The sequence below is a fragment of the Bombina bombina genome, chromosome 12 (assembly GCF_027579735.1).
Source record: "Bombina bombina isolate aBomBom1 chromosome 12, aBomBom1.pri, whole genome shotgun sequence".
Classification (NCBI taxonomy): Eukaryota; Metazoa; Chordata; class Amphibia; order Anura; family Bombinatoridae; genus Bombina; species Bombina bombina.
The window spans coordinates 5,703,130-5,725,554 of record NC_069510.1 but is presented as its reverse complement, the minus strand read 5'-3'; the positions used below and the strand labels follow the sequence as shown (position 1 = coordinate 5,725,554).

At 43.9% G+C, this 22,425-nt stretch overlaps 1 protein-coding gene across 1 annotated transcript in view; it reads left to right on the top strand.

Moving 5' to 3' along the window:
- The first annotated feature begins 11,069 nt into the window (after nt 1-11,069).
- Nucleotides 11,070-22,425, top strand: part of LOC128642591 (protein CutA homolog) — a 177,559-nt gene continuing 166,203 nt past the window's right edge. Inside the window, exon 1 of the mRNA XM_053695360.1 lies at nt 11,070-11,194. Coding sequence (XP_053551335.1) covers nt 11,120-11,194 — 75 coding nt within the window. The 5' untranslated portion in view covers nt 11,070-11,119. The remainder of the gene's footprint in view (nt 11,195-22,425) is intronic.

Sequence of the window (22,425 nt, the reverse complement as noted above, 5' to 3'; positions counted from 1 at the left end):
AGGAACAGGTTAGCACAGCCGGGCTCTGTGAATAAGAGGAACAGGTTAGTACGGCCGGGCTCTGTGAATAAGAGGAACAGGTTAGTACGGCCGGGCTCTGTGAATAAGAGGAACAGGTTAGCACAGCCGGGCTCTTTGAATAAGAGGAACAGGTTAGTACGGCCGGGCTCTGTGAATAAGAGGAACAGGTTAGCACTGCCGGGCTCTGTGAATAAGAGGAACAGGTTAGCACGGCCGGGCTCTGTGAATAAGAGGAACAGGTTAGCACGGCCAGAGCTCTGTGAATAAGAGTAACAGGTTAGCACGGCCGGGCTCTGTGAATAAGAGGAACAGGTTAGCACAGCCGGGCTCTGTGAATAAGAGGAACAGGTTAGCACGGCTGGGCTCTGTGAATAAGAGGAACAGATTAGCACTGCCGGCCTCTGTGAATAAGAGGAACAGGTTAGCACGGCCAGGCTCTGTGAATAAGAGGAACAGGTTAGCACGGCCAGGCTCTGTGAATAAGAGGAACAGGTTAGCACTGCCGGGCTCTTTGAATAAGAGGAACAGGTTAGCACGGCCGGGCTCTGTGAATAAGAGGAACAGGTTAGCACAGCCGGGCTCTGTGAATAAGAGGAACAGGTTAGCACGGCCGGGCTCTGTAAATAAGAGGAACAGGTAAGCACAGCCGGGCTCTGTGAATAAGAGGAACAGGTTAGCACAGCCGGGCTCTGTGAATAAGAGGAACAGGTTAGTACGGCCGGGCTCTGTGAATAAGAGGAACAGGTTAGCACAGCCGGGCTCTGTGAATAAGAGGAACAGGTTAGCACAGCCGGGCTCTGTGAATAAGAGGAACAAGTTAGCACGGCCAGGCTCTGTGAATAAGAGGAACAAGTTAGCACGTCCGGGCTCTGTGAATAAGAGGAACAGGTTAGCACTGCCAGGCTCTGTGAATAAGAGGAACAGGTTAGCACGGCTGGGCTCTGTGAATAAGAGGAACAGGTTAGTACAGCCGGGCTCTGTGAATAAGAGGAACAGGTTAGCACTGCCAGGGCTCTGTGAATAAGAGGAACAGGTTAGCACGACCAGGCTCTGTGAATAAAAGGAACAGGTTAGCACTGCCGGGCTCTGTGAATAAGAGGAACAGGTTAGCACAGCCGGGCTCTGTGAATAAGAGGAACAAGTTAGCACAGCCGGGCTCTGTGAATAAGAGGAACAGGTTAGCACGGCCGGGCACTGTGAATAAGAGGAACAGGTTAGCACGGCTGGGCTCTGTGAATAAGAGGAACAGGTTAGCACGGCCGGGCTCTGTGAATAAGAGGAACAGGTTAGCACAGCCGGGCTCTGTGAATAAGAGGAACAGGTTAGCACGGCCGGGCTCTGTGAATAAGAGGAACAGGTTAGTACGGCCGGGCTCTGTGAATAAGAGGAACAGGTTAGTACGGCCGGGCTCTGTGAATAAGAGGAACAGGTTAGCACAGCCGGGCTCTTTGAATAAGAGGAACAGGTTAGTACGGCCGGGCTCTGTGAATAAGAGGAACAGGTTAGCACTGCCAGGCTCTGTGAATAAGAGGAACAGGTTAGCACGGCTGGGCTCTGTGAATAAGAGGAACAGGTTAGGGCAGCCGGGCTCTGTGAATAAGAGGAACAGGTTAGCACGGCCAGGGCTCTGTGAATAAGAGGAACAGGTTAGCACAGCCGGGCTCTGTGAATAAGAGGAACAGGTTAGCACTGCCAGGGCTCTGTGAATAAGAGGAACAGGTTAGCACGACCAGGCTCTGTGAATAAGAGGAACAGGTTAGCACGGCCGGGCTCTGTGAATAAGAGGAACAGGTTAGCACAGCCGGGCTCTGTGAATAAGAGGAACAGGTTAGCACGGCTGGGCTCTGTGAATAAGAGGAACAGGTTAGCACGGCCAGGGCTCTGTGAATAAGAGGAACAGGTTAGCACGGCCGGGCTCTGTGAATAAGAGGAACAGGTTAGCACTGCCGGGCTATGTGAATAAGAGGAACAGGTTAGCACTGCCGGGCTCCGTGAATGAGAGGAACAGATTAGCACTGCCGGCCTCTGTGAATAAGAGGAACAGGTTAGCACGGCCGGGCTCTGTGAATAAGAGGAACAGGTTAGCACGGCCGGGCTCTGTGAAGAAGAGGAACAGGTTAGCACGGCCGGGCTCTGTGAATAAGAGGAACAGGTTAGCACGGCCGGGCTCTGTGAATAAGAGGAATAGGTTAGCACTGCCGGGCTCTGTGAATAAGAGGAACAAGTTAGCACGGCCGGGCTCTGTGAATAAGAGGAACAGGTTAGCACTGCCGGGCTCTGTGAATAAGAGGAACAGGTTAGCACGGCCGGGCTCTGTGAATAAGAGGAACAAGTAAGTACGGCCGGGCTCTGTGAATAAGAGGAACAGGTTAGCACTGCCGGGCTCTGTGAATAAGAGGAACAAGTTAGCACGGCCAGGCTCTGTGAATAAGAGGAACAAGTTAGCACGGCCAGGGCTCTGTGAATAAGAGGAACAGGTTAGCACTGCCGGGCTCTGTGAATAAGAGGAACAGGTTAGCACTGCCGGGATCTGTGAATAAGAGGAACAGGTTGGCACTGCCAGGCTCTGTGAATAAGAGGAACAGGTTAGCACTGCCGGGCTCTGTGAATAAGAGGAACAAGTTAGCACGGCCGGGCTCTGTGAATAAGAGGAACAAGTTAGTACGGCCGGGCTCTGTGAATAAGAGGAACAGGTTAGCACTGCCGGGCTCTGTGAATAAGAGGAACAGGTTAGCACAGCCGGGCTCTGTAAATAAGAGGAACAGGTTAGCACAGCCGGGCTCTGTGAATAAGAGGAACAGGTTAGCACGGCCGGGCTCTGTGAATAAGAGGAACAGATTAGCACGGCCAGGCTCTGTGAATAAGAGGAACAGGTTAGCACTGCCAGGCTCTGTGAATAAGAGGAACAGGTTAGCACTGCCGGGCTCTGTGAATAAGAGGAACAGGTTAGCACTGCCGGGCTCTGTGAATAAGAGGAACAAGTTAGCACGGCCGGGCTCTGTGAATAAGAGGAACAAGTTAGTACGGCCGGGCTCTGTGAATAAGAGGAACAGGTTAGCACTGCCGGGCTCTGTGAATAAGAGGAACAGGTTAGCACAGCCGGGCTCTGTAAATAAGAGGAACAGGTTAGCACTGCTGGGCTCTGTGAATAAGAGGAACAGGTTAGCAAGGCCGAGCTCTGTGAATAACAGGAATAGGTTAGCACGGCTGGGCTCTGTGAATAAGAGGAACAAGTTAGCACGGCCGGGCTCTGTGAATAAGAGGAATAGGTTAGCACGGATGGGCTCTGTGAATAAGAGGAACAAGTTAGCACGGCCAGGCTCTGTGAATAAGAGGAACAAGTTAGCACGGCCAGGCTCTGTGAATAAGAGGAACAAGTTAGCACGGCCAGGCTCTGTGAATAAGAGGAACAAGTTAGCACGGCCAGGCTCTGTGAATAAGAGGAACAAGTTAGCACTGCCGGGCTCTGTGAATAAGAGGAACAGGTTAGCAAGGCCATGCTCTGTGAATAAGAGGAACAGGTTAGCACTACCAGGGCTCTGTGAATAAGAGGAACAGGTTAGCACTACCAGGGCTCTGTGAATAAGAGGAACAGGTTAGCACAGCCAGGGCTCTGTGAATAAGAGGAACACGTTAGCACGGCCGGGCTCTGTGAATAAGAGGAACAGGTTAGCACTGCCGGGCTCTGTGAATAAGAGGAACAGGTTAGCAAGGCCGAGCTCTGTGAATAACAGGAATAGGTTAGCACGGCTGGGCTCTGTGAATAAGAGGAACAAGTTAGCACGGCCGGGCTCTGTGAATAAGAGGAATAGGTTAGCACGGATGGGCTCTGTGAATAAGAGGAACAAGTTAGCACGGCCAGGCTCTGTGAATAAGAGGAACAAGTTAGCACGGCCAGGCTCTGTGAATAAGAGGAACAAGTTAGCACGGCCAGGCTCTGTGAATAAGAGGAACAAGTTAGCACGGCCAGGCTCTGTGAATAAGAGGAACAAGTTAGCACTGCCGGGCTCTGTGAATAAGAGGAACAGGTTAGCAAGGCCACGCTCTGTGAATAAGAGGAACAGGTTAGCACTACCAGGGCTCTGTGAATAAGAGGAACAGGTTAGCACTACCAGGGCTCTGTGAATAAGAGGAACAGGTTAGCACTACCAGGGCTCTGTGAATAAGAGGAACAGGTTAGCACAGCCAGGGCTCTGTGAATAAGAGGAACAAGTTAGCAAGGCCGCGCTCTGTGAATAAGAGGAACAGGTTAGCACTGCCAGGCTCTGTGAATAAGAGGAACAGGTTAGCACAGCCGCGCTCTGTGAATAAGAGGAACAGGTTAGCACAGCCGGGCTCTGTGAATAAGAGGAACAGGTTAGCACTGCCGGGCTCTGTGAATAAGAGGAACAGGTTAGCACAGCCGGGCTCTGTGAATAAGAGGAACAGGTTAGCACTGCCGGGCTCTGTGAATAAGAGGAACAGGTTAGCACGGCCGGGCTCTGTGAATAAGAGGAACAAGTTAGCACTGCCGGGCTCTGTGAATAAGAGGAACAGGTTAGCACAGCCGGGCTCTGTGAATAAGAGGAACAAGTTAGCATGGCTGGGCTCTGTTGAGAAGAGGAACCGGTTAGCATGGCTCTCCGGGGCACTAAAGGTAAGTATTTAACTATTTAAAGGAACGAATGAACAGAGACAAATTTCTTCAGTATTTATTAGTTGTCTTAAAATTTCCGGGTGCATTCGTTTGGATATTAGTTTCATGAAAACAAAACAAATATCCCTGTTTTGTCACAAGTTTGAATTCAGAAGGAAACCGGATGCAGATGTCTAGTGAGCAAATGAGAAGCAGGCATACAGACATATGCACCAATCAATAGCTGTATACTTTAGTGGAGTGAAATGGGGGGTTTCAGGAGTGCAGCTATAACTGTTTAACCATTTTGTAGGAGCTAATCACCTAGAAAAGAACGGAATTTGTTTAAAGATAAAATGATCTGCTAAAATAGAACAGTGTATTTTTACACTAGACTGACCCTTTAACAAATAAACAGTGTTTAACGCATAGGGCTAGATTACAAGTGGAGTGCAGTAAATAGAGCACCCACGTTATATGACATACAGAGGTTAGGGCACCCACGTTATCCAACATGCAGAGGTTAGCGCACCCACTTTATCCAACATGCAAAGGTTAGCGCACTAACGTTATCCGACATGCAAAGGTTAGCGCACCCACGTTATCTGACATGCAAAGGTTAGCGCACTCACGTTATCCGACATGCAGAGGTTAGCGCACTCACGTTATCCGACATGCAGATGTTAGCGCACTCACGTTATATGACATGCAGAGGTTAGCGCACTCACGTTATATGACATGCAGAGGTTAGTGCACTCACGTTATATGACATGCAGATGTTAGCGCACTCACGTTATATGACATGCAGAGGTTAGCGTACTCACGTTATATGACATGCAGAGGTTAGCGCACTCACGTTATCCAACATGCAGAGGTTAGCGCACTCACGTTATATGACATACAGAGGTTAGCGCACTCACGTTATATGACATGCAGAGGTTAGCGCACACACGTTATATGACATGCAGAGGTTAGCGCACTTACGTTATATGACATGCAGAGGTTAGCGCACACACGTTATATGACATGCAGAGGTTAGTGCACTCACGTTATATGACATGCAGAGGTTAGTGCACTCACGTTATATGACATGCAGAGGTTAGCGCACTCATGTTATATGACACGCAGATGTTAGCGCACTCACGTTATATGACATGCAGAGGTTAGCGCACTCACGTTATATGACATGCAGAGGTTAGCGCACTCACGTTTATGACATGCAGATGTTAGTGCACTCACGTTATATGACATGCAGAGGTTAGCGCACTCACGTTATCCGACATGCAGAGGTTAGCGCACACACATTATATGACATGCAGAGGTTAGCGCACTCACGTTTATGACATGCAGATGTTAGTGCACTCACGTTATATGACATGCAGATGTTAGCGCACTCACGTTATATGACATGCAGAGGTTAGCGCACTCACGTTATATGACATGTGGAGGTTAGCGCACTCACGTTATCCGACATGCAGAGGTTAGCGCACTCACGTTATATGACATGCAGAGGGTAGCGCACTCACGTTATATGACATGCAGAGGTTAGCGCACTCACGTTATATGACATGCAGATGTTAGCGCACTCACGTTATATGACATGCAGATGTTAGTGCACTCACGTTATATGACATGCAGAGGTTAGTGCACTCACGTTATATGACATGCAGATGTTAGCGCACTCACGTTATATGACATGCAGATGTTAGTGCACTCACGTTATATGACATGCAGAGGTTAGTGCACTCACGTTATATGACATGCAGAGGTTAGCGCACTCACATTATATGATATGCAGATGTTAGCGCACTCACGTTATATGACATACAGAGGTTAGTGCACACACGTTATATGACATGCAGAGGTTAGCGCACTCACGTTATATGACATGCAGAGGTTAGCGCACTCACGTTATATGACATGCAGAGGTTAGCGCACTCACGTTATATGACATACAGAGGTTAGCGCACTCACGTTATATGACATGCAGAGGTTAGCGCACTCATGTTATATGACATGCAGAGGTTAGCGCACTCACGTTATATGACATGCAGATGTTAGCGCACTCACGTTATATGACATGCAGATGTTAGCGTACTCACGTTATATGACATGCAGAGGTTAGCACACTCACGTTATATGACATGCAGATGTTAGCGCACTCACGTTATATGACATGCAGAGGTTAGCACACTCACGTTATTTGACATGCAGAGGTTAGCACACTCACGTTATATGACATGCAGATGTTAGCGCACTCACGTTATATGACATGCAGATGTTAGCGCACTCACGTTATATGACATGCAGAGGTTAGCGCACTCACGTTATATGACATGCAGAGATTAGCGCACTCGCGTTATATGACATGCAGAGGTTAGTGCACTCACGTTATATGACATGCAGATGTTAGCGCACTTGTGTTATATGACATGCAGATGTTAGCGCACTCACGTTATATGACATGCAGAGGTTAGTGCACTCACGTTATATGACATGCAGATGTTAGCGCACTTGTGTTATATGACATGCAGATGTTAGCGCACTCGCGTTATATGACATGCAGATGTTAGTGCACTCATGTTATATGACATGCAGAGGTTAGCGCACTCACGTTATATGACATGCAGAGATTAGCGCACTCGCGTTATATGACATGCAGAGGTTAGCGCACTCACGTTATATGACATGCAGAGGTTAGCACACTCACGTTATCCGACATGCAGAGGTTAGCGCACTAACGTTATCCATCATGCAAAGGTTAGCGCACCCACGTTATCTGACATGCAAAGGTTAGCGCACTCACGTTATCCGACATGCAGAGGTTAGCGCACTCACGTTATCCGACATGCAGATGTTAGCGCACTCACGTTATATGACATGCAGAGGTTAGCGCACTCACGTTATCCGACATGCAGAGGTTAGCGCACTCACGTTATATGACATGCAGAGGTTAGCGCACTCACGTTATATGACATGCAGAGGTTAGCGCACTCACGTTATATGACATGCAGAGGTTAGCGCACTCACGTTATATGACATGCAGAGGTTAGCGCACACACGTTATATGACATACAGAGGTTAGCGCACTCACGTTATATGACATGCAGAGGTTAGCGTACTCACGTTATATGACATGCAGAGGTTAGTGCACTCACGTTATATGACATGCAGAGGTTAGTGCACTCACGTTATATGACATGCAGAGGTTAGTGCACTCACGTTATATGACATGCAGAGATTAGCGCACACACGTTATATGACATGCAGATGTTAGCGCACTCACGTTATATGACATGCAGAGGTTAGCACACTCACGTTATATGACATGCAGAGGTTAGCGCACTCACGTTATATGACATGTGGAGGTTAGCGCACTCACGTTATCCGACATGCAGAGGTTAGCGCACTCACGTTATATGACATGCAGAGGGTAGCGCACTCACGTTATATGACATGCAGAGGTTAGCGCACTCACGTTATATGACATGCAGATGTTAGCGCACTCACGTTATATGACATGCAGATGTTAGTGCACTCACGTTATATGACATGCAGAGGTTAGTGCACTCACGTTATATGACATGCAGATGTTAGCGCACTCACGTTATATGACATGCAGATGTTAGTGCACTCACGTTATATGACATGCAGAGGTTAGTGCACTCACGTTATATGACATGCAGAGGTTAGCGCACTCACGTTATATGATATGCAGATGTTAGCGCACTCACGTTATATGACATACAGAGGTTAGTGCACACACGTTATATGACATGCAGAGGTTAGCGCACTCACGTTATATGACATGCAGAGGTTAGCGCACTCACGTTATATGACATACAGAGGTTAGCGCACTCACGTTATATGACATGCAGAGGTTAGCGCACTCATGTTATATGACATGCAGAGGTTAGCGCACTCACGTTATATGACATGCAGATGTTAGCGCACTCACGTTATATGACATGCAGATGTTAGCGTACTCACGTTATATGACATGCAGAGGTTAGCACACTCACGTTATATGACATGCAGATGTTAGCGCACTCACGTTATATGACATGCAGAGGTTAGCACACTCACGTTATTTGACATGCAGAGGTTAGCACACTCACGTTATATGACATGCAGATGTTAGCGCACTCACGTTATATGACATGCAGATGTTAGCGCACTCACGTTATATGACATGCAGAGGTTAGCGCACTCACGTTATATGACATGCAGAGATTAGCGCACTCGCATTATATGACATGCAGAGGTTAGCGCACTCACGTTATATGACATGCAGATGTTAGTGCACTCACGTTATATGACATGCAGATGTTAGCGCACTTGTGTTATATGACATGCAGATGTTAGCGCACTCACGTTATATGACATGCAGATGTTAGCGCACTCACGTTATATGACATGCAGAGGTTAGTGCACTCACGTTATATGACATGCAGATGTTAGCGCACTTGTGTTATATGACATGCAGATGTTAGCGCACTCGCGTTATATGACATGCAGATGTTAGTGCACTCATGTTATATGACATGCAGAGGTTAGCGCACTCACGTTATATGACATGCAGAGATTAGCGCACTCGCGTTATATGACATGCAGAGGTTAGCGCACTCACGTTATATGACATGCAGAGGTTAGCGCACTCACGTTATATGACATGCAGAGGTTAGCACACTCACGTTATATGACATGCAGAGGTTAGCGCACTCACGTTATATGACATACAGATGTTAGCGCACTCACGTTATATGACATACAGAGGTTAGCGCACTCACGTTATATGACATGCAGAGGTTAGCGCACACACGTTATATGACATGCAGAGGTTAGCGCACTCACGTTATCCGACATGCAGAGGTTAGCGCACTAACGTTATCCATCATGCAAAGGTTAGCGCACCCACGTTATCTGACATGCAAAGGTTAGCGCACTCACGTTATCCGACATGCAGAGGTTAGCGCACTCACGTTATCCGACATGCAGATGTTAGCGCACTCACGTTATATGACATGCAGAGGTTAGCGCACTCACGTTATCCGACATGCAGAGGTTAGCGCACTCACGTTATATGACATGCAGAGGTTAGCGCACTCACGTTATATGACATGCAGAGGTTAGCGCACACACATTATATGACATGCAGAGGTTAGCGCACTCACGTTATATGACATGCAGAGGTTAGCGCACACACGTTATATGACATACAGAGGTTAGCGCACTCACGTTATATGACATGCAGAGGTTAGCGTACTCACGTTATATGACATGCAGAGGTTAGTGCACTCACGTTATATGACATGCAGAGGTTAGTGCACTCACGTTATATGACATGCAGAGGTTAGTGCACTCACGTTATATGACATGCAGAGATTAGCGCACACACGTTATATGACATGCAGATGTTAGCGCACTCACGTTATATGACATGCAGAGGTTAGCACACTCACGTTATATGACATGCAGAGGTTAGCACACTCACGTTATATGACATGCAGATGTTAGCGCACTCACGTTATATGACATGCAGAGGTTAGCGCACTCACGTTATATGACATGCAGAGGTTAGCGCACTCACGTTATATGACATGCAGAGGTTAGGGCACTCACGTTATATGACATGCAGATGTTAGCGCACTCACGTTATATGACATGCAGAGGTTAGCGCACTCACGTTATATGACATGCAGATGTTAGCGCACTCACGTTATATGACATGCAGAGGTTAGTGCACTCACGTTATATGGCATGCAGAGGTTAGCGCACTCACGTTATATGACATGCAGAGGTTAGCGCACTCACGTTATATGACATGCAGAGGTTAGCGCACACACGTTATATGACATGCAGAGGTTAGCGCACACACGTTATATGACATGCAGAGGTTAGCGCACCTTATTCGTTCCACCAGTTATGTGCACCTATTGCAAACGCTTTGTATAGTCCACAGAAATATTATTTGTAATTATATTGACTGAATAAAGTAGGAGCGTATACGGCACAATGCACACAAAAGGTAACATTGGTGAATAATGTGTATTTGTAATATATTTTATTTTACCTTTTAAAATTGTTTAAAATTCTATGCTCTATCTGAATCATGAAAATGTTTGGGTTTCATGTCCCTTTAAGCCAATCAGCAGTCACAGCTGCACAGTGAGCATGACTTTACCTATGTGTTTCACCTATTTGTGTAAAAATCACATGCTGTAACACATTTGAACAAGTCCTTTTGCACTAGGACATCCCTTTAATGCAATACACATGCTGATTCCCCCATCCAGTGCAGTGGGAAATGTTGAGCCGTGTTTGAGGCTTATATATATCTGGGGATTGGAAGTGAGCAGCACAGAGGGGAGGAGGGCAGCTGTGCCTGGCAGCAGTGTTAGCTAATGATTGCTTCAGCAGGAGCCACCTCCCAGCACCATGTAAAGCAATGATCCAGCTCGGGCTGTCAGCAAGCACACGAGTATGGGGTGCTGGCAGCAGCGATGCCAGGTACAAGCACAGAGCTGGCTGCGTCATGGCTGCATATTAATTCTGCTGGTGAGTGTAACCTTAACCTGAGCCCAGGGAGAGGAAGTTTTCTGTTTGCAGCCTGTGAAAGGCAACACCAGCACCTGTGATCAGAGCAAGTGTGTATAACATTAGTCTAGAAGTGAGACTGACGATCAGTCTAGAAGTGAGTCTGAGAATCAGTCTAGAAGTGAGTCTGATGATCAGTCTATAAGTGAGTCTGAGGATCAGTCTAGAAGTGAGTCTGACAATCAGTCTAGAAGTGAGACTGAGGATCAGTCTGGAAGTGAGTCTGAGGATCAGTCTAGAAGTGAGTCTGACAATCAGTCTAGAAGTGAGTCTGAGGATCAGTCTAGAAGTGAGTCTGAGAATCAGTCTAGAAGTGAGTCTGAGAATCAGTCTAGAAGTGAGACTGACGATCAGTCTAGAAGTGAGTCTGAGAATCAGTCTAGAAGTGAGTCTGACAATCAGTCTAGAAGTGAGACTGACGATCAGTCTAGAAGTGAGTCTGAGAATCAGTCTAGAAGTGAGTCTGAGGATCAGTCTAGAAGTGAGTCTGAGGATCAGTCTAGAAGTGAGTCTGAGAATCAGTCTAGAAGTGAGTCTGAGAATCAGTCTAGAAGTGAGTCTGAGGATCAGTCTAGAAGTGAGTCTGAGGATCAGTCTAGAAGTGAGTCTGAGGATCATTCTAGAAGTGAGTCTGAGGATCAGTCTAGAAGTGAGTCTGAGAATCAGTCTAGAAGTGAGTCTGAGGATCATTCTAGAAGTGAGTCTGAGGATCAGTCTAGAAGTGAGTCTGAGGATCAGTCTAGAAGTGAGTTATTAGCTGTGAGTAACTATTCCAGAGCAAGAGTATATAACATCAGTCTAGTAGTGAGTCTGAGGATCAGTCTAGAAGTGAGTCTGAGGATCAGTCTAGAAGTGAGTCTGAGGATCATTCTAGAAGTGAGTCTGAGGATCAGTCTAGAAGTGAGTCTGAGGATCAGTCTAGAAGTGAGTCTGAGGATCAGTCTAGAAGTGAGCCTGACAATCAGTCTAGAAGTGAGACTGAGGATCAGTCTGGAAGTGAGTCTGAGGATCAGTCTAGAAGTGAGTTATTAGCTGTGAGTAACTATTCCAGAGCAAGAGTATATAACATCAGTCTAGTAGTGAGTCAGTTATCAGCTGTGTGTAACTATTTCAGAGCAAGTGTACATAACACAAGTCTTGAAATGAGTCAGTTATCAGTTGTGTGTAACGATTCCAGAGCAAGTGTATATAACATTAGTCTAGAAGTGAGTCAGTTATCAGCTGTGTGTAACTATTCCAGAGCAAGTGTATATAACATCAGTCTAGAAGTGAGTCAGTTATTACCTGTGTGTAACTATTCCAGAGCAAATATATATAACATCAGTCTAGTAGTGAGTCAGTTATCAGCTGTGTGTAACTATTCCAGAGCAAGTGTATATAACATCAGTCTAGAAGTGAGTCAGTTATCAGCTGTGTAACTATTCCAAAACAAGTGTATATAACATCAGTCTAGTAGTGAGTCAGTTATCAGCTGTGTGTAACTATTCCAGAGCAAGTATATATAACATCAGTCTAGAAGTGAGTCAGTTATCAGCTGTAACTATTCCTAAGCGAGTGTGTATAACATCAGTCTAGTAGTGAGTCAGTTATCAGCTGTGTGTAACTATTCCAGAGCAAGTGTACATAACATCAGTCTAGTAGTGAGTCAGTTATCAGCTGTGTAACTATTCCAGAGCAAGTGTATATAACATCAGTCTAGTAGTGAGTCAGTTATCAGCTGTGTGTAACTATTCCAGAGCAAGTATATATAACATCAGTCTAGAAGTGAGTCAGTTATCAGCTGTGTGTATCTATTGCAGAGCAAGTTTATATAACATCAGTCTAGAAGTGAGTCAGTTATTACCTGTGTGTAACTATTCCAGAGCAAGTGTATATAACATCAGTCTAGAAGTGAGTCAGTTATTACCTGTGTGTAACTATTCCAGAGCAAGTGTATATAACATCAGTCTAGAAGTGAGTCAGTTATCAGCTGTGTGTAACTATTCCAGAGCAAGTCTATATAACATCAGTCTAGTAGTGAGTCAGTTATCAGCTGTGTGTAACTATTCCAGAGCAAGTGTATATAACATCAGTCTAGAAGTGAGTCAGTTATTACCTGTGTGTAACTATTCCAGAGCAAGTGTATATAACATCAGTCTAGTAGTGAGCCAGTTATCAGCTGTGTGTAACTATTCCAGAGCAAGTGTATATAACATCAGTCTAGAAGTGAGTCAGTTATCAGCTGTGTGTAACTATTCCAGAGCAAGTCTATATAACATCAGTCTAGTAGTGAGTCAGTTATCAGCTGTGTGTAACTATTCCAGAGCAAGTGTATATAACATCAGTCTAGTAGTGAGTCAGTTATCAGCTGTGTGTAACTATTCCAGAGAAAGTGTATATAATATCAGTCTAGTAGTGAATCAGTTATCAGCTGTGTGTAACTATTCCAGAGCAAGTGTATATAACATCAGTCTAGTAGTGAGTCAGTTATCAGCTGTGTAACTATTCCAGAGCAAGTGTATATAACATCAGTCTAGTAGTGAATCAGTTATCAGCTGTGTGTAACTATTCCAGAGCAAGTGTATATAACATTAGTCTAGAAGTGAGTCAGTTATCAGCTGTGTGTAACTATTCCAGAGCAAGTGTATATAACATCAGTCTAGTAGTGAGTCAGTTATCAGCTGTGTGCAACTATTCCAGAGCAAGTCTGTATAACATCAGTCTAGTAGTGAGTCAGTTATCAGCTGTGTGTAACTTTTCCAGAGCAAGTGTGTATAACATCAGTCTAGTAGTGAGTCAGTTATTACCTGTGTGTAACTATTCCAGAGCAAGTGTATATAACATCAGTCTAGTAGTGAGTCAGTTATCAGCTGTGTGTAACTATTCCAGAGCAAGTCTATATAACATCAGTCTAGTAGTGAGTCAGTTATCAGCTGTGTGTAACTATTCCAGAGCAAGTGTATATAACATTAGTCTAGTAGTGAGTCAGTTATCAGCTGTGTGTAACTATTCCAGAGCAAGTGCATATAACATCAGTCTAGAAGTGAGTCAGTTATCAGCTGTGTGTAACTATTCCTGAGCGAGTGTATATAAAATCAGTCTAGTAGTGAGTCAGTTATCAGCTGTGTGTAACTATTCCAGAGCAAGTGTATATAACATTAGTCTAGAAGTGAGTCAGTTATCAGTTGTGTGTAACGATTCCAGAGCAAGTGTATATAACATCAGTCTAGTAGTGAGTCAGTTATCAGCTGTGTGTAACTATTCCAGAGCAAGTGTGTATAACATCAGTCTAGAAGTGAGTCAGTTATTACCTGTGTGTAACTATTCCTGAGCGAGTGTATATAACATCAGTCTAGTAGTGAGTCAGTTATCAGCTGTGTGTAACTATTCCTGAGCGAGTGTATATAACATAAGTCTAGTAGTGAGTCAGTTATCAGCTGTGTGTAACTATTCCAGAGCAAGTGTATATAACATAAGTCTAGTAGTGAGTCAGTTATCAGCTGTGTGTAACTATTCCAGAGCAAGTGCATATAACATCAGTCTAGAAGTGAGTCAGTTATCAGCTGTGTGTAACTATTCCAGAGCAAGTGTATATAACATTAGTCTAGAAGTGAGTCAGTTATCAGTTGTGTGTAACGATTCCAGAGCAAGTGTATATAACATCAGTCTAGTAGTGAGTCAGTTATCAGCTGTGTGTAACTATTCCAGAGCAAGTGTGTATAACATCAGTCTAGAAGTGAGTCAGTTATTACCTGTGTGTAACTATTCCTGAGCGAGTGTATATAACATCAGTCTAGTAGTGAGTCAGTTATCAGCTGTGTGTAACTATTCCAGAGCAAGTCTATATAACATCAGTCTAGTAGTGAGTCAGTTATCAGCTGTGTGTAACTATTCCAGAGCAAGTGCATATAACATCAGTCTAGAAGTGAGTCAGTTATCAGCTGTGTGTAACTATTCCTGAGCGAGTGTATATAACATAAGTCTAGTAGTGAGTCAGTTATCAGCTGTGTGTAACTATTCCAGAGCAAGTGCATATAACATCAGTCTAGAAGTGAGTCAGTTATCAGCTGTGTGTAACTATTCCAGAGCAAGTGCATAAATACAGAAATAAACATAGAGATGCACTCAACTAGGCTTAGAACTGAAGCTGGAAATACTTCCTTGCTTAGCCCCTCCTTACTCCCAGGGTACAAACTCTTTCTGCACACTATGGCCTCTAGTTATGAAGCTCCCTACTTACCTGCCTTTGCCAGCCCCAATACGCTCGCCTAAGCTTGCCTCACATCGCTGCCGCGGACCTGAATACGCTCGCCAAAGTTATCCGGAGCCCCCCGCAATTAAATATAGTTACTACCCCCTAAACTGCCGGTCCTAGACCGCGCTGCAACTATAATAAATATATTAACCCCTAAACCGCCGCTCCCGGACCCCACCGCAACTATAATAAATATGTTAACCCCTAAACCGCCGCTCCCGAACCCCCGCGGCCACCTACATAATACCTATTAACCCCTATCCTGCCCCCCCATACCGCCGCCACCTATAATAAATTTATTAACCCCTATCCTGCCCCCCTACACCGCTGCCACTATAATAAAGTTATTAAACCCTAAACCTAAGTCTAACACTAACCCTAACACCCCCCTAACTTAAATATTAATTAAATAAATCTAAATAATATTACTCTTATTAACTAAATTAATCCTATTTAAAACTAAATACTTACCTGTAAAATTAACCCTAAGATAGCTACAATATAACTAATAGTTACATTGTAGCTAGCTTAGGGTTTATTTTTATTTTACAGGCAACTTTGTATTTATTTTAACTAGGTACAATAGTTATTAAATAGTTATTAATTATTTAATAACTACCTAGCTAAAAGAAATACAAAATTACCTGTAAAATAAATCCTAACCTAAGTTACAATTAAACCTAACACTACACTATCATTAAATTAATTAAATAAATTAGCTACCAATACCTACAAATAAATGCAATTAAATAAACTAAGCTAAAGTACAAAAAAAACCCCCACTAAATTACAGAAAATAAAAAAAATATTACAAGAATTTTAAACTAATTACACCTAATCAAAGCCCCCTAATAAAATAATAATAAAAAAAAATAATAAAAGTCCCTACCCTATTCTACATTACAAAGTAATCAGCTCTTTTACCAGCCATTAAAAGGGATTTTTGCGGGGCACGCCCCAAAGTAATCAGCTCTTTTGCCTGTAAAAAAAAATACAACCCCCCCAACATTAAAACCCACCACCCACATACCCCTAGTCTAACCCACCCAAACCCCCCCTTAAATAAACCTAACACTACCCCCCTGAAGATCTCCCTACCTTGAGTCGTCTTCACCCAGCCGGGCCGAAGTCTTCATCCTATGGGGCAGAAGAGGACATCCAGACCGGCAGAAGGTAGTTAAAATCCGATTGGCTGATGATTGGCTGATTGGATCAGCCAATCGGATTGAACTTCAATCTGATTGGCTGATAGCATCAGCCAATAAGATTTTTCCTACCTTAATTCCGATTGGCTGATAGAATCCTATCAGCCAATCGGAATTCGAGGGACGCCATCTTGGATGACGTCATTTAAAGGACCAGCCATTCGTCGAGTAGTCGTCGTGCAGGAAGGATGTTCCGCGCCGGAGATCTTGAAGATGGAGCCGCTCCTCATCGGATGGATGAAGATAGAAGATGCCGCTTGGATGAAGATGTCTGCCGGTCCGGATATCCTCTTCTGCCCGGATAGGATGAAGACTTCTGCCAGTCTGGATGTCCTCTTCTGCCCGGATAGGATGAAGACTTCTGCCGGTCTGGATGTCCTCTTCTGCCCCATCGGATGAAGACTTTGGCCCGGCTGGGTGAAGACGACTCAAGGTAGGGAGATCTTCAGGGGGGTAGTGTTAGGTTTATTTAAGGGGGGTTTGGGTGGGTTAGAGTAGGGGTTATGTGGGTTTTAATGTTGGGGGGGTTGTATTTTTTTTTTACAGGCAAAAGAGCTGATTACTTTGGGTCATGCCCCGCAAAAAGCCATTTTAACCCCTTAATGACCGAGGACGTGCAGGGTACGTCCTCAAAAAAAAGGCAGTTAACGCCTGAGAACGTACCCTCCACGTCCTCGGTGTGGAAAGCAGCTGGAAGCGATCCTGCTCGCTTCCAGCTGCTTTCCGGTTATTGCAGTGATGCCTCGATATGGAGGCATCCTGCAATAACCTTACATGGCCATCCGATGCAGAGAGAGCCACTCTGTGGCCCTCTCTGCACCGGACATCGATGGCCGGTATCGTTGGTGGGTGGCAGCCGACTTGGGAGGCGGGTGGGCGGCCATCGGTGTGCTGTGTTAAGTCACGGGGGGTGGGATCGGGGGCGGCACCGCCGGGGGCGCGCACGGACGCGCGCGCGTGCACGGAGGGTGGCGGGCGGGCGCGTGCACGGGGTGGGAGCGGGTGGGAGCGGGTGGGAACCGCTACACTACGGAAAAAATTTTAAGTAATAATTGGCCTAATCTTGTTTGTGCAAAAGCACAAAAAGAGATCGCGGAGGGGTGGGGGGTTGGTTTTGTGTGGGGGGAAGCTACACTACAGAAATGCTTACAAAAATAAAAACATTTTTTCTTCTAAACTGGGTACTGGCAGACAGCTGCCAGTACCCAAGATGGCGCCTATCAAGTTAGAGTGGGAGGGTTATAGAGCTGTTTGGGGGGGGATCAGTGAGGTTGGGGGCTAAGGGGGGATCGTACACAGCAGCATATGTAAATATGCTTTTTTAAAAAAAAAAATATATATATATAGCTTTTATTTTAGTACTGGCAGACTTTCTGCCAGTACTTAAGATGGCGGGGACAATTGTGGGGTGGGGGAGGGAAGAGAGCTGTTTGGGAGGGATCAGGGGGTCTGATGTTTCAGGTGGGAGGCTGAGCTCTACACTAAATCTAATATTAACCCTGCAAGCTACCTAATTAACCCCTTCAATGCTAGCCATAATACACGTGTGATGCGCAGCGGCATTTAGCGGCCTTCTAAATACCAAAAAGCAACGCCAAAGCCATATATGTCTGCTATTTCTGAACAAAGGGGATACCAGAGAAGCATTTACAACCATTTGTGCCATAACTGCACAAGCTGTTTGTAAATGATTTCAGTGAGAAACCTAAAATTGTGAAACATTTTACGTTTTTTTTTTAATTTGATCGCATTTGGCGGTGAAATGGTGGCATGAAATATACCAAAATGGGCCTAGATCAATACTTGGGGTTGTCTACTACACTAAACTAAAGCTAAAATTACCCCAAAAAGCTCCCTACATGCTCCCTAATTAACCCCTTCACTGCTGGGTATAATGCACATGTGGTGCGCAGTGGCATTTAGTGGCATTCTAATTACCAAAAAGCAACACCAAAGCCATATAAGTCTGCTATTTCTGAACAAAGGGGATCCCAGAGAAGAATTTACAACCATTTGTGCCATAATTGAACAAGCTGTTTGTAAATAATTTCAGTGAGAAACCTAAAGTTTGTGTAAAAGTGAACGATTTTTTTTATTTGATAGCATTTGGCGGTGAAATGGTGGCATGAAATATACCAAAATGGGCCTAGATCAATACTTTGGGTTGTCTACTAAAAAAAAATATATACATGTCAAGGGATATTCAGGTATTCCTGAAAGATATTAGTGTTCTAATGTAACTAGCGCTAATTTTGAAAAAAAAATGGTTTGGAAATAGCAAAGTGCTACTTGTATTTATGGCCCTATAACTTGCAAAAAAAGTAAAGAACATGTAAACATTGGGTATTTCTAAACTCAGGACAAAATTTAGAAACTATTTAGCATGGGTGTTTTTTGGTGGTTGTAGAAATGTAACAGATTTTGGGGGTCAAAGTTAGAAAAAGTGTTTTTTTTTTCAATTTTTCCTCATATTTTATAATTTTTTTTATAGTAAATTATAAGATATGATGAAAATAATGGTATCTTTAGAAAGTCCATTTAATGGCGAGAAAAACGGTATATAATATGTGTGGGTACAGTAAAGGAGTAAGAGGAAAATTACAGCTAAACACAAACACCGCAAAAATGTAAAAATAGCCTTGGTCCCAAACGGACAGAAAATGGAAAAGTGCTGTGGTCATTAAGGGGTTAAGGGCTGGTAAAAGAGCTGATTACTTTGTAATGTAGAATAGGGTAGGGACTTTTATTATTATTTTATTTTTTTATTTATTTTATTAGGGGGCTTAGATTAGGTGTAATTAGTTTAAAATTCTTGTAATATTTTTTATTTTCTGTAATTTAGTGGGGGTTTTTTTGTAATTTAGTTTAGTTTATTTAATTGTATTTAATTGTAGGTATTGGTAGCCAATTTATTTAATTAATTTAATGATAGTGTAGTGTTAGGTTTAATTGTAACTTAGGTTAGGATTTATTTTACAGGTAATTTTGTATTTCTTTTAGCTAGGTAGTTATTAAATAGCTAATAACTATTTAATAACTATTGTACCTAGTTAAAATAAATACAAAGTTGCCTGTAAAATAAAAATAAATTCTATAATAGTTACAATGTAATTATTAGTTATATTGTAGCTATATTAGGGTTTATTTTATCGGTATTTAGTTTTAAATAGGAATAATTTAGTTAATAAGAGTAATATTATTTAGATTTGTTTCATTAATATTTAAGTTAGGGGGGTGTTAGGGTTAGTGTTAGACTTAGGTTTAGGGGTTAATAATTTTATTATAGTGGCGGTGGTGTAAGGGGGGGCAGGATAGGGGTTAATAAATGTATTATAGGTGGCGGCGGTATGGGGGGGCAGGATAGGGGTTAATAGGTATTATGTAGGTGGCCGCGGGGTCCGGGAGCGGCGGTTTAGGGGTTAACATATTTATTATAGTTGCGGTGGGGTCCGGGAGCGGCGGTTTAGGGGTTAATATATTTATTATAGTTGCGGCGGGGTCTAGGAGCGGCGGTTTAGGGGGTAATAACTTTATTTAATTGCGGGGGGGCTCCGGATAACTTTGGCAAGCGTATTCAGGTCCGCGGCAGCGATGTGAGGCGAGCTTAGGCGAGCGTATTGGGGCTGGTGAAGGCAGGTAAGTACGGTATGGGGGGGCAGGATAGGGGTTAATAAATTTATTATAGGTAGCAGCGGTATAGGGGGGCAGGATAGCAGTGTTAATTTTGACGGCAAGTTTCAATGTAGTCTTAGTTTTAGTCTTTTGACTAAAATGCCATTTTAGTTTTAGTCGTATTTTAGTCATCTAAATTGTTTTAGTTTTAGTCGTATTTTAGTCGACTGAATCTCCAGTATCTTTCCAATAGATTTAGTCGACTAGTCTACTAAAATCTAAGGGGTGTAGTTAAAGTGTAATGCATTATTTAAACAATATAAAAACTTTAACAGTTCTCTGTTAATAATTTAAAAAAGTATCAAGTAACTCAACACAACAAAAAGTTTCTGCAGCTAGCACAGGCACAGCATAACTTAAACCCATGTTCATAGGTTATGCTTATTTCTATAGGAAGAATCAATTGATTGTTCACAGATTCGAAAAAATTTCGGCAACGATATTAGCACTGCTCTAGAACTTCCAAACTTTATATACTCCTGGAGTAAAGGTTTATTAAACTGTTTTTATTAAGGTTTAATATAAATATTTATAATATTTATTAAGGTTTGAACATGCAATACAGATTTAACATATTTAACTGTTGTGATATATAACATGTCTTTATTTTTCTTAAAATTTAATAAAATGAAGTTTCGTAAATTTTACAAAAGAGCAGTAATTGGATATGGATTGATTATAACACCTTGCATAAAATGTTTTTGTCAGCAAATTTTGATTTAGTTTTAGTCATAGTCTTTTGACTAAAATGTAATTTTGATTTAGTTTTAGTCATAGTCTTTTGACTAAAATGCCATTTTAGTTTTAGTCGTATTTTAGTCATTAGAATTTCTTTAGTTTTATAGTCAGTTTAGTCTAGTTTTAGTCGACGAAATTAACAGTGCAGGATAGGGGTTAATAGGTATTATGTAGGTGGAGGCGGGGTCCGGGAGCGGCGGTTTAGGGGTTAACATATTTATTATAGTTGTGGCGGGGTCCAGGAGCGGCAATTTAGGGGGGAATAACTTTATTTAGTTGCGGCGGTGTAGGGGGGGACAGATTAGGGGTGTTTAGACTCAGGGTACATGTTAGGGTGTTAGGTGCAGACGTTTCCCATAGGAATCAATGGGATATTGGGCAGCAGCGAACTTGAGCTTTCGCTATGGTCAGACTCCCATTGATTCCTATGGGATCCGCCGCCTCCAGCGGATTGAAATCCAGGTACGCTGGGCCGGAATAGTGGTGAGCATACCTGCTAGTGTTTGATAACTACTAAAAGTAGTCAGATTGTGCCGAACTTGCGTTCGGAAAATCTGGAGTGACGTAAGCATCGATCTGTGTCGGACTGAGTCCGGCGGATCGAAGCTTACGTCACTAGATTCTACTTTTGCCAGGCAGTAGGGCTTGATAACTAAGGCGAAACAGCCTCGCCACAAATATGCTGCGGAATTCCAGCGTATTTGCGGTTGACGACTTGATAACTAGAGGCCTATGCCTTTCACAAAGGTAAAATCACCTGTAGCATATCAGTCTGACCCTGCCAAATGACAGTCCAGCACCGAAATACCAGGCAAATCTCCTTTGAACAAGGGAAAACAACCAAACCCCCAGACGTACGTTTCGGCCTTTATGGCCCTCGTCAGTGAGGTGCAGTTGCATCCCTCTAAGGCATGTGTGCAAGGAGGCCACGTCTGGTTGCCCCTTTTGCTCTTAGGGTGACCTAAGAGAATTTGCATAAATACAGAAATAAACATAGAGATGCACTCAACTAGGCTTAGAACTGAAGCTGGAAATACTTCCTTGCTTAGCCCCTCCTTACTCCCAGGGTACAAACTCTTTCTGCACACTATGCCTTTCACAAAGGTAAAATCTCCTGTAGCATAACAGTCTGACCCTGCTAAATGACAGTCCAGCACCGCAATACCAAGCAAATCTCCTGTAGCATATCAGTCTGACCCTGCCAAATGACAGTCCAGCACCGAAATACCAGGCAAATCTCCTGTAGCACATCAGTCTGACCCTGCTAAATGACAGTCCAGCACTGAAATACCAGGCAAATCTCCTGTAGCATATCAGTCTGACCCTGCCAAATGACAGTCCAG